We start from the raw sequence: 12,303 nt of genomic DNA, 5'->3' as shown, positions 1-12,303 counted from the left end.
TGGTCATTGGGGAAACGCATGATTATTACACTCGCATTTATTGATTATACAAGAGATGATTGAAACCATGATTATTGGATACATAAGCAGGATAATGCCATGTTGTGCAACGTGCGCTGCATACGGAATTAGTATAATAATATATTGTAATTTATTTTCGCTTTGCCGAAGCCTGTTTACCGACTATAATGTTTTTTTTTAGTCTATGTGAGTGTCTTAATACTTTGTTGCTGATCTATAATTCTCTTTAAACATATTACAGCGAAATTTCAAACATATCTTAAGAACTTGTTTCTGCTTATTATCAATAAGCCTTATATATACAGCATGGAGCTGGTTAGGATCGATGCATTAAAGTTTTAATTGGAGATTCCTTATTAAAGGAAAATCTCATAGGATTGGATGGATGTTTTGGAAGTTGCCTGACATGCTTCAAGTTTGAACAATAATTGTAACTAATTTGACGCTTTGCATTTAATTTAAAAAAAATATATCCATAATAAACTAAATAAATAAGTAATAAACAAATATTTTACAGACTGAATGTAAATCTTAATTTTACTTTTAGATACATCTCTTCGTATCTGAAGAATGTTCATGATATTATTTATAATATATGAGTATTAAAAGATTATATTGATAATAAACTATGTGTTTCGTGATTATTTTTATTGTAATAATTATTAAAATTATTAACAATGAGATTTTATTTTAAGTTTAATTAATTATTATTAGTATTATTGTTATTCAATAATTGTATATAAGTAGATTTACTACTTAATATTAAGAAAATTAGTAGTGTATTAATAATTAATTAGAAATAAGCAAGAATACTTTTTATTATTGTGTTGTATTCATCTAAAACATAATTATATTTTATCCTATTGTTCGGAATCAATTGTATTCTTCCAAATTGACTTCCGTGTATCGCAAGGTGCCAACTTTATATGTATATTATACCAAATATAAGTTGTAATAAAAGAAACTTAAAAACTATTTCCACCGAAATATAATAATTATATTAACATAAATTGTGTAAATAATGAAAGTTAATTAAGTTGTATATAGACAATGGATTACTATAATAGAATAAACTAATGAATGAATTTTTCAATATGCAAAAAATAAAAGTCGGTCAATAAACTTAAAAGATGGTCATATGCCAAATACTCACAGTATCTTGACATTAATTTACTAAGTAATTTATTTGCATGCCAATTTTGTTGAACCGATGCCGAAATATGTATAGAGGTGATACAATAGTTTATTAATACATTAGACATATATTTTATTACAGTTAAATAGTTTATGTAGTCCAGTTTCGATTGATTTATTAACATAACTGGAATATTTTTTTAAAAAGTTCATAATCACCCCTAAATAAACTTGCAGAAAATCTCTTAGAAAATAATATATTTAAAAATTGAAAATAATATATATAAATTTAATTTAGGTAATATATATAAATTTACTTCACATTTTTTTATATTTATTCTATAAAATTTTATACAAATTGATTGTTGGCACTTGGAAAACCTTGCGTCATTTATAATCATAGCTATAAAATTAATACATTTAAATTGCGTTACATAATAATATTAATATTAGCTATTAAAGAAAGCTCAAAAACTGATATGTTCTTCGAGGTAGTACGTGTACAAGATAAAAAAAAGATAGTAGAAAATGATTCATTCGGTAACATTCTTTAGTCAAAACTGACAATGACAAAATTAAACAGCAAATGTTTGTCTGTTACATCCGTGCGCATTGTTTCCCATTCATAAATGTTTCAATATTTACTCATTTTTATTGTTGTTTTCTTCAAAACAAACATGGGATGTTTGACGCACGTCGTTCGGGTTCCTGCATTCTAAACTAATCTAATGTTAATTAGATGAGATAGATCAGGAATGGTAAATAAACATGAGCCACCGTGTGCGGCTTTGACGTCGCGTTTTCTTTTGATTCATCTTGAGTCAATCGGATTTCGTTTTGTTTTTGTTCATATAATATTCGTCTTTTTCGAAGCCAAATATTGCCAATCGGAAGATGATGCTTCCACTCGCATTTGGCTCACTGAATGCGTGCTTATTGGTTTGTGAGTCTCTGTATGTCTTGTGTTCGTTTTTCGTTTACATTAAAAAAAAAGCCTCTTTAATAACATTTGCTTTGTTTCGTCGGTCTGCCACGCCATCTCAGTATCCTGAACTCGAATTCGAACGAGTTGCTGTCTGAGCTCTTGAAATGCTGAAGTATGTGCCTTGAAATGAATACGCAATTCTTGCCCGGTTCCATCGTTGATGTGTACCTCATTTGCACACATTTCTCCGTGGGATGCATCACAGTCACCTCCTGCAAGAAGCGACTCGCCTTTTCAGGTGGTCCGAAGTATTCGGTCACGATCCAAGCACCACCGTCGTTATCATAATCGACTCCTACAAAATACAAAAATAAATAAACAACGAAAATGATTGATTGACGTTAAGATTACCTTGGACGCTCCAGAAGACGTCATTCTTCAACTGCGTCCTCCAGAAGGTGAAGGAAAATATTTTCCCCGTCCTGGGAATCACCGTTCCAAGTTTGGTTAGGTAAATGTCATCGCCGGCATCCAAATCCCCGAAATCCGGTTCAGGTTTCGCAACGGCCACAACTTCCATACTCCTCTTCCTGTTGCGCCGGCGGGAGCGTCTCTTACCCAGTTTAATCACTGAAAATACATACGAACATACACATCGCGTTACCACCATGAAATCTCTCGGATTCGTTAACAGAAAATCGATGCACGTGGAATAATATATTTGTTTGCCCATTAAAACGTCTTTATTACCGAACATTAGTCTTCCCTTCGGTTTCCGCGCACAGTAAACTGCTGAAATAATGATGGCAATAATAAAACCGAAACTATAACGTGTCAGAGGGAAAATTTAATCAGAACCCCTTTATTGCACCCCCACAGTATTTACGTTATACATTTTTTTTCGTCGTCCAATAAATTCTATTATTAAAAGATCGTAGTTGTTATTTAAATGTTATAAGTCACGCCATCTACTAACAGCTTTCGTTCTCTATTTTTTTCCTCTCCCTTTACCACTATGGGTCTTTTGTTCCAATGAATTACCGCTTTGACCAATCTAATCCGATCTTAATTACCTCAAGAAAATGATTTATTGTGGCGGCAGCAACGTTCTTAATAATTATGAATCACACTCTATAGTCTAGTATTATTCAGTGTCGACTGCCAATAAAATGATTATATATGGCTTAGAAAAATACAAAAAAATACATATTTACCCCAGTAATTAACACACCGTAATTTTGATATTTAATCATTTATTATTAGAGAAATGTATATTAAGATATGAATCAACAAATTAAGTAATTAGTAAATTATTTAATTTAATTGAAAACTTGTAAAGTATTACATTATGAATTATTTTAGTTCAGCGTCAATGCTTTAATTATGTATTAATAATATTATGAGAAAGTTTATTGCGTATATGATTCTTACAACAGTTAAGCAAAACTGATAATATTCATCATATCAGAACAATAGAGAAAGTCTTAACACTACACACAATTGCACTATTCAAATGACTGAAGGACTTAGTGGTTGATAACAACTTAACACTGAACTTTATCATATAATTACGTACAGTTTTATACATTCATTTGAAGGAGCAAATACACATTTGTATTGTAATTTTTATTATATATTTCAGTTATTTAATTGAAAAACAAAGAAGTCGATATAATACAATAGTATTCGTTTAATGCAAAATATTTTTATTCAAAATTTAGTTCTACACAAGAGAAAAGAAGTATTTACAAACGAGTTATACGAAATCCCGTTTCACGTATACGTGCTATTTCCTGTATTCTTGTAGTCATTAGCAGTTAACACACAAAATGTTGCTCCATCTCATTAAATTATATTTTTAAATTTATTTTATCCTTTAGGTATTTATTTAAGAAAGAAAAATATTGATTTATTTATTTTAATCTTCTGTTAATTCTGTGAATCAAAATATAATTTAAGGAAATTACACATTTGATGTTATCCTTTATATAGGATTTTTTTTCATATAATAATTGTATTTAATTACTCTTCAAGAAAATTACTTGATCTATTCCTTAAAAAAATAGAAGTAAATTTTAATCAAAATAACAAATAATAAAATCTCATTGTATATAATTTGAATGTAGAGTTGACTCATAATTTGTGTTTTTGTTTTACATTCTTCCCGGCTTTCCGGTATGACGGAAATTCATACCCACTAATCTAATCTTATCTTAATTAACTTAAGACGATGATTTATGTCGGCGAAGTAGGGTTCTCGTAATAATTATGAATCACCCTGTATAGTATCTCCTTAAGTAATTACATTTATTCACAAACTTTTTTTTTCGCTCTTTACAGAACATGATTATGTAGCAAATTACTCTCTCTTTTAGAAAACTTAATTTCTTAATACATAGTTTAAAGTTTGTATATACACGTTGGATGCGATCATCTTTGAAACATTATATAATAAATCGAAATGCTTCAGGCCTTTTGAACAATTATAAAATTTAGTTGGGATTACAAATAAAGAACGTAAAACGATATCGAGTTCCGGCTTGTATTTCTAAACAGATGCCAGAGCATGATTCGGTAATTTATAACATGTTATAAATAGCGTGAAATTAAAGTACGGTTTTCACTTAATGGATTGACTTTCTTCCATCATTCGGACGGGCGGAAACGGATGGAAAAACTTTAATCGAATTGTAAGTAAATATTGATTCGGAGAAATGTGCAATGTAAATAAGTATATTTACCCGGGCAATTTTTCGGCTTCTCGGTCTGGAGGTGCATCGCGTATCTCTTTCAAATTAGACTGGTCCTGGAAAATTGGCAAATACAAACTTTTATCTACGACTGATTTCACTCTCTGTTTACACACTGATAATAACGCACACACGTTAATATTTGCGCATGATACGTTTTATTATTACTCTTTTGTTTTGTTTGATTCAGCGAAGCAATTAGCTTCGTGGTTCGCACGAGAATAATACAATCGAGAATCGCATGGAGGAGTTGAGGATGAACCGAACTTGCAGTGGGCAAGGTTTTCGAAAATTTAAAAATAATAGCAGAGGTTTCGCAACTTAAAAATAGCTCTGCCTCTTATTACCCGTGACGCACTCTTTAATTAAAGTGGATTACTCAACGGTTTGAATCATGGAAGCTCTGTACTATTTGTTATATTTGCAGTTGCATGTTAAAGTTTAGTTTTGTTCAAGGAAAATTTATGAAAAGAGAAGCGTTCTGATTGAAACAAACCTTTTGCTAGTTGATTTGCACGAAGGGAGGGATAACGAAATAGAACAAACAAACACAGGTATCACTGAACACTGTCACAGAATATGTTTCCAATCCTTTTCGCCTGTTTTTTTTTTTGCGACGGATTTTTGTTTGTGCGGTCGGAAAATGTGATTTTCTTAATGAATCGATCCGTGCGGTCCACGTTCGAACACCGCTCGAACTCACAATGCGATAGAATTGTAGGGTAGAGACGATATTCCGGCTAGAATTTCGTTCCTGGCTTCGGGCCAAAAAGCAACGCTCTGTACATTCATAACATCGCGTCTCGCACGAAAATACTACAGTGACTACATACACACACAGCTCTCTTCACGCCGACATCCGCAGCATTCACTAGAACAAAAATAGCCCCCAGAGTTTTTTGGCATTCTCTAAATGGATTCGGACCACTTCGAAAGTCGTCCATATGACAAGGTTAGATCGAGGAATTGGAACGATTTCGTCATTACCGAATTGCGATATTTTGTTCTTTCGCCGTTGCGGATAATCAATGTTACCTCCGCAATGTTACTTACTTACCACCACCCATAGAAGCAGCGCGTTGCTTCCGCCTTGGATTCTTTTTACGTATTCGAAAGTGTATTCCGTCCGCAGCAATTACGTTATTAAAAATTGAAAGAACCAACATTACTCATCCCCGGAAGACTGTTTCGTCCCTTTTTTTCTTTCCTTTCTTCTTACAATGTTGACACTGCGTATGCCTTTGGGGACTTTCTGTCCTTTCAAATATTTACATTTGTGAATTCAAAGAAAAACATGTTCGACTGTATCACATCTGCGTACATATGGGGAGAAACCTGTTATACGTTATTAATATCCTGACTTTGTTTTAGAGGAAATTTGATTTATTACGTGTTTACGCTTAAGTATTCGATCACCGAGACTCGTTTTAACTGAAAACTTTCTCTAATTTAACAATTTTTCAATTACAATTTTATAAAAAACTTTGTCGACACATTTTATAAGTCTTATCTATAAATTATCAAGTAAATTACTATATCTTACAAAATGCTAATGTTAAGCTAAAAATAAAATTTATAGTAAATATTAAGTTTTTATATGTGATTATGATTATAAATACTTGAATTATTATTTAATTATTTAATTACAACAAATTATTACAGAAAAAGGTTATGAAAGAGTACGTAGAAACTCAATTAGTAAAGATATATCTTGTGACTATTATTAATTTTCGAAGAGTAGGAGTAATAACTCTTAATGGATGATGTTTTTGGCAAACCTCAATAAAATAAGTTTACATGAAAAGCAATAAATATGTACAAGATATAAACATTCTTTTAAATTTATTAACATAATTTATTTAATTTTCTTTTTAAATTTTAGTCATATATTCAAACTTGTTACAGATGAATTACTGTGAATAAATTCTATTTACATAATAGCATAAATATAGTTGGTAGAAAAATCTAGCAAATACAGATTTATTTATTTTTATTATAAACATGAATTTAACAATTTATTTAGAACTTTAAATAATTGCATTTTATGATTTTTTATAATTGTATATTAATTCACAAATAAATTTGCTTAACAAATAAACAGAATAGAAAACCAATTTAAACATATTTTTATTGTAAATTTTATCATATCTTACCATTTTTTAAGGTATAGTAAATAAGACGCTTGTTATGGATGAGTTAATAAATTATTGCAGATAACGAATTATATGTTCGTTCATTCAATGTTTTCTGAAGAATTGCAGGCAATTGGTTGTGAATCAACTGTCGACTATTGGAGACAGATTTATGGTCTAATGCATTTGTGACATGTTTTATTACTAATTATACGAAGCAAGTTCTCAGAAGATTTATATATCCATTGAAAGTTTAATTTGCTTATTCAGAAGCTTAAGATACGGAATTTTATTAACACTAAAGAAAATAGTGTTATTATTAAAATTAATAATCTTTAAGAAGTACAAAAGTATCGTATCGTATTTATTATGTACATACAACTTAAAAAATCTGTATCAAATATTACATTCTTTAAATTGAAAATGTACTTAACTCTTCAATAAGAACTGATTTTAAAATAAGTAATAAAATTTTTGTGATTCACAGCTATGGTATGCTTTAATCGATAATAACAGTTTATTGATTGGAAAGCCCTTATGCAATTAATGAAAGACCAATATTGATTGTAAATACATTGACCCTTGTTTTCCCCTACATAGAAACAACAAACAGCATTTTCTTTACTGATGTATTTGGAAGCAAAGTTCGAATAAAATGTGCCCAATATCCGGAAAATTGGTTTCCTTAAATGCGTATTTTATGGAAATATATAAGGTGATTTATTTCTACTTATTTTGTTTATTTTTTCGTATTTCTAGTAATGGTCTAAAAACTATGATAGTACTGCTTAGTGCGTCTTCTATCAGTCCGGATTTACTATAGCCCAGTTTGAAAATCTGAAAACAAACAACATTTATTGATGGAACTGACTATCCGTACTATATGAGGTATTGATGTGTTTATGTTTCTATAACTTCAATTGTAATTTTAACAATTTCTTTAATTGAAAATTACTTTCATGTCAAAAACTGCATAAAATTGGTGGTTTTGGCTGCAAGTGCATAGTACAAAGTGGCACTTACGTAAACTGTTGATCTGTTCGATTATTGGCTTTGTGCCACCAAATAATTCACACGTTGTATTCCCATCTTATGCTCATACATACACAGCAAGTATACCATTTAAGGTTAAACTGAATTTGCGTCTACAAATAGCGGTGATTTATTATACAAATATAAATTTAATTCCACACTGAAAATGTGTATATTCTATCCATATAATTTCGTATTATACACTTATTTGTTATACAATAAAATCAATATTTGATATGGTTGTTCTATTTATATTATTACGTAATACATGTATCAGATTTTAATTGGTATGGAACCAGTTATTAATTGTCATGGAAAACCCGTTACAAACACGAGGAGCCAGCGGTATTCAACTATAAAAATAGAAAATTGATCCGTGATAGCGTCAAGTCCATGGACACAATAGCAGACGGATCATTAATTATAGATACCGCAAGTCAATTCCACAGACTGCCAAGTATAATAATAACAAACCAAAAAATAAATAAGTAGAAGTTTTAAATTTATTTAATAGGTTATTAACTTTTTTAGTAACGAAACGTTTCTTATTACAGAAAGTAAATGCAAATCTTGTTGTACTTTCTTGTACTTGATTATTTTATATATTTTTTGCCCAAAGAAAATAATTACTATATGAAGTCAGCGTTCGCCATAATTGAATATGATCAAATTTAAAAAACATAATAATTTAACTTAACTAAATCGCATTTTTAACAAAACATATTTTAAAACTTGTAATGAAATTAATTAAAAAATATATTTGTCTAGCTATTTTGTGGAAAGAATAAATATTTTTTGTAATTATATTAGTTTTTACTAAATTTATGATTTCAAATGATTACAATTGGATTATTAATAACTTAATTAGTTACATAGTTATATTTCGATCGTCTTGCTTAATTAAATCAAATCATCTAAATTGAGTGGAAACTCAGTAAAGTCTGTTTCACTCTACAAATCCGTAAAATATTGTTTTGTTGAATGTTGTATTTAAAAAAAAACTTTCCCGGTGGATAGTTACCATTATGCTGATGACATTAATAATTATTTAAATCTATATACTAAATCTAGTGGTTTGCAACGCTTCAGCCTGTTTATTATTTCACTGTTGTCGAGTAGGCCAATAGCCAGAACAGTAGTATGTGACTCCAGTCTATCTTGGTATCTACTACTAAATGTTGGTATTATATCCTCGACTATATCTATATGGAGATCTTCGTGTATTTGTTTATTCTTGACGCACCACGGATCCCTAATAATATATCTTAGGCATTTTGATTGCAAGCTTTGTATGAATTGTATGTTCGATTTGCTGGCTGCACCACACAATTGGATACCATACGTCCATAATGGTTTCAGTATTACTTTGTATATAAGTAATTTATTTTCCACTGATAATTCCGACCTTTTTCCTAGAAGCCAGTAAAGTTTTCTAAACTTTATTTCTAATTGCTCCCTGTTAGCCTAGATATTTGACTTTTGTTGCTTTGGGCAGATCTTGTCCATTAACGCTTACAATTGGGCAGATGTCTTTCTTTAGCGTGAATGTCATATGTACGGATTTCATTTTGTTAACTGCTATTCTCCATTTTTTGAGTCATTCTTGTAGCTTATCTCCATATTCAGATGCTACTTCTAGATTCTCATCTGATGCCAAATTGTCAGGGAATGTTGCAATAGTAGTATTGCTAGTTTTAGGAATATCTGCTAATGGTGTATATTTGGAATGTATTTATTACGTTTTCTGTTTCGTGAACATATCTTTGTTGCATGAGGATTATGTAATTTCCTTGAGAGTAATATGTGAACGAAAACGTCCCTTTTAATAGAAAAAGGTTGGGAGCGTCCACAGTTCGTATTTATACATCCATCGCACGGAAGTGTTTCGAAAGGGACGAAGGAACAACGAATGAACGGAAGAAAAAAAATAGAAGAGGCAAATACAAGTAAAGCGAAATGACATCGGAGACGTACTTAGTAAAATTAAATCGATAGAGAGCAGTCAATGATGCATCGGCGTCGTCGGTGCTAAAGTTGGCAACGCCGTCAACTTTTGTTGTGTTGGTAGAAAGCCCTGAAAAATTAATTCCTCGCTTCCGCAACATTTCTTTCGCCTCGCAGCTTATGAATATTTTAGTGAACATTTTCCAGAATCAATTTAGGTTTTTCGACCCTTCCCTCTTCGTCCTCCACTCTCCCTCAAACCCCCTCCGCACATTTAATTGCTCGCTTCACCTGGCGACGCGTAATTAACCAATCACGATGCAAATTGCTCCAACCCGTAACGTCCTCTCTATCTTCCCATTTTCATCCTCGCCTCCCTTTAAACCATCCTCTCTTCTTCCGCTTATTTTTTTTATCTCTCTTTTACAAATTCATTCCATCCTCTTTCTCCTTTCCTTCTTAAGCGCCGTTAAGAATTGCATTACACGATTAATGCTAACGTTCCGTTAAGGCGTTTAATGGAATTTGCGGTGTGAGGTTTCCGAGATAAAACTTGATTGTGTTTGTACGCGTAAGTCTATATGTATACACACGTATACAGTCTCAGGTATTTTTCTTTCGCTTCCTTGCAATTTTCCTCGAGTGTAATTTAGGCCGAGAGTTAATTCAATATGCACGTGATTCGTTTTTAATCGCCTCCTGATTGATGCTTTGGCGTGCTTCATGGCTCTTAGGCTCTATCAGATTTCGCCTTAATTGCGATCGCAAATGCGTCCAAGAAATGTATGTCAACGGCAATTCGCTTCTAACACTGCTAGACCCCACAGGCCTTAAATCGCTCTATCACACCTGTCAAGATACATGCACTTAGGCGCAGATCGCATCTGGACTTCTGACCGAACCATTTATCTCGAAGCGCGTATGCAAATCATCATGTTTGGCACCAGACCTCCTCAATGTCATGCAAACATACTTGATCTCACTTTCTTTTACAACTTATATTTACTTTAGTTACGTTTTACAAATATATTATATAGATGCCAAAGATTTTATTACAAACACACAAATTAGCAGAAGCCAATTCGAATCACTTTCAATTACTGGTAAAAAGCTGAATAGCAGCAGTGTTTATTGGAATCACATAATGTTCTGGCTTCACAAATATAACAATAAATAAACTTTAACGTTTCAAACTCATAGATTTATCGTATAGAGTAATGAGCATTTTAATTGTATAAATATTTATTCTTTTATAGAAATAGTAAAGATTTATCAGAAAGTCTTATTATGTTCTTATTAAATTATAAACAAAATACTAGAATTATTAGATTATTTAAATTATTTTTAAAAGAAATCCAAACACTTAACATATCAAAATTAGAAAATCTTTATAATTTAAGCCGCCGAGGTTTAACAATTCGTTCTAATATGGTGTGAAATTAAAAAGTTTTAGAAACACTGAAGTAAATTAAATCAGTAAGTTACTTGTACCATTAATTCGAACTACAGTGATTATTTGTTGTCTTAATCAATGTATCTATAATATTAAATTAACTTCTAACATTTATTCAATTTTTTTTATAGTAACTAGTAGTAATTGCGCTCAATTTAATTAAATATTTTTGATAAATAATTTAAGTAACTAAAAACATTGCTATTTCAAACAGAAAGATTTATTGATGTATTCTAGTTCAGAGATCTTGGCACTATGTTCTCAATGCGCACTATTTATAACCGAGTTGCATCGTCCAAGTAGACGACTTTCCTTGACCAGAATCCAACGAGCTATATTATCTTGGCCTGATGATCATCAAAAATTTCCAAGATCAATTGAATTACACTTACATCGAACAATTAGATTAAATTATATTTAAACTTTGAAGAAAGTAAATCAATAGTTTTAGTTTCAATTAACTAATAAAATCATCGAATGTAAATAAATTGTTATTTTGAAAGTATTTTATTCATAGTATTAATATATATTTAGGTTAAAAAACTAATGTTTCTAAATGAAAACAATCAGATAAAAATTCAATTAATTTAATTTCTATATGAAGGCATTTATTGATTATAAATATGTTATTATAAGATTATAATAATCCATTACACAATTATCGATAATATGATTATACCAATTAATCATCGACAAGATTAAGTCTAATATAAACTAGTACACTACAAAAACAATATGACTCAATTGAAATGGAAAAACAATAGTCTCACAACGTAAGCAATAATATTGTAATTGTGTAAGACGCGTAATTATATCGAAGGAAACTTATGCAGAACGCTTGCGACGTATTGTTTGCGACGTGGCATTCTATAGCACAATCGTATCTCGAAACTAACTTCGACAGTTAAATAG

At 30.7% G+C, this 12,303-nt stretch overlaps 1 protein-coding gene across 6 annotated transcripts; it reads right to left on the bottom strand.

Moving 5' to 3' along the window:
• Positions 1–1,510: 1,510 nt before the first annotated feature.
• On the bottom strand, positions 1,511–5,671 carry LOC108565147. 6 transcript variants are annotated; one of them, XM_017924437.1, is made up of 4 exons: positions 5,327–5,671; positions 4,822–4,886; positions 2,492–2,710; positions 1,511–2,435 (listed from the first exon to the last, which is right to left on the bottom strand). In XM_017924437.1, the coding sequence occupies exons 2-4, from the start codon at positions 4,856–4,858 to the stop codon at positions 2,155–2,157; spliced, it is 537 nt and encodes a 178-aa protein (XP_017779926.1). In that variant the 5' UTR covers positions 4,859–4,886; positions 5,327–5,671; the 3' UTR covers positions 1,511–2,154. The 6 variants fall into 6 exon arrangements, with proteins under 6 accessions (XP_017779926.1, XP_017779929.1, XP_017779928.1 ...); XM_017924440.1 differs by lacking the exon at positions 5,327–5,671 and adding an exon at positions 4,999–5,116; XM_017924439.1 differs by lacking the exon at positions 5,327–5,671 and adding an exon at positions 4,943–5,004.
• Positions 5,672–12,303: the final 6,632 nt, after the last annotated feature.

This window comes from Nicrophorus vespilloides, unplaced genomic scaffold (assembly GCF_001412225.1).
Source record: "Nicrophorus vespilloides isolate i.1.1-1 unplaced genomic scaffold, Nicve_v1.0, whole genome shotgun sequence".
NCBI classification, from domain to species: Eukaryota; Metazoa; Arthropoda; class Insecta; order Coleoptera; family Silphidae; genus Nicrophorus; species Nicrophorus vespilloides.
This window is presented reverse-complemented; position numbering and strand designations above follow the sequence as displayed.

Bases quoted from the DNA above. Each gene is read 5' to 3' on its own strand.
- LOC108565147 (XM_017924437.1), bottom strand. From the start codon at position 4,858: ATGCACCTCCAGACCGAGAAGCCGAAAAATTGCCCGG. The intron at 2,711-4,821 runs GTAAATATACTT...ATGTATTTTCAG, and splicing joins GAAGCCGAAAAATTGCCCGG to TGATTAAACTGGGTAAGAGA. The intron at 2,436-2,491 runs GTAATCTTAACG...TGTATTTTGTAG, and splicing joins CGTCTTCTGGAGCGTCCAAG to GAGTCGATTATGATAACGAC.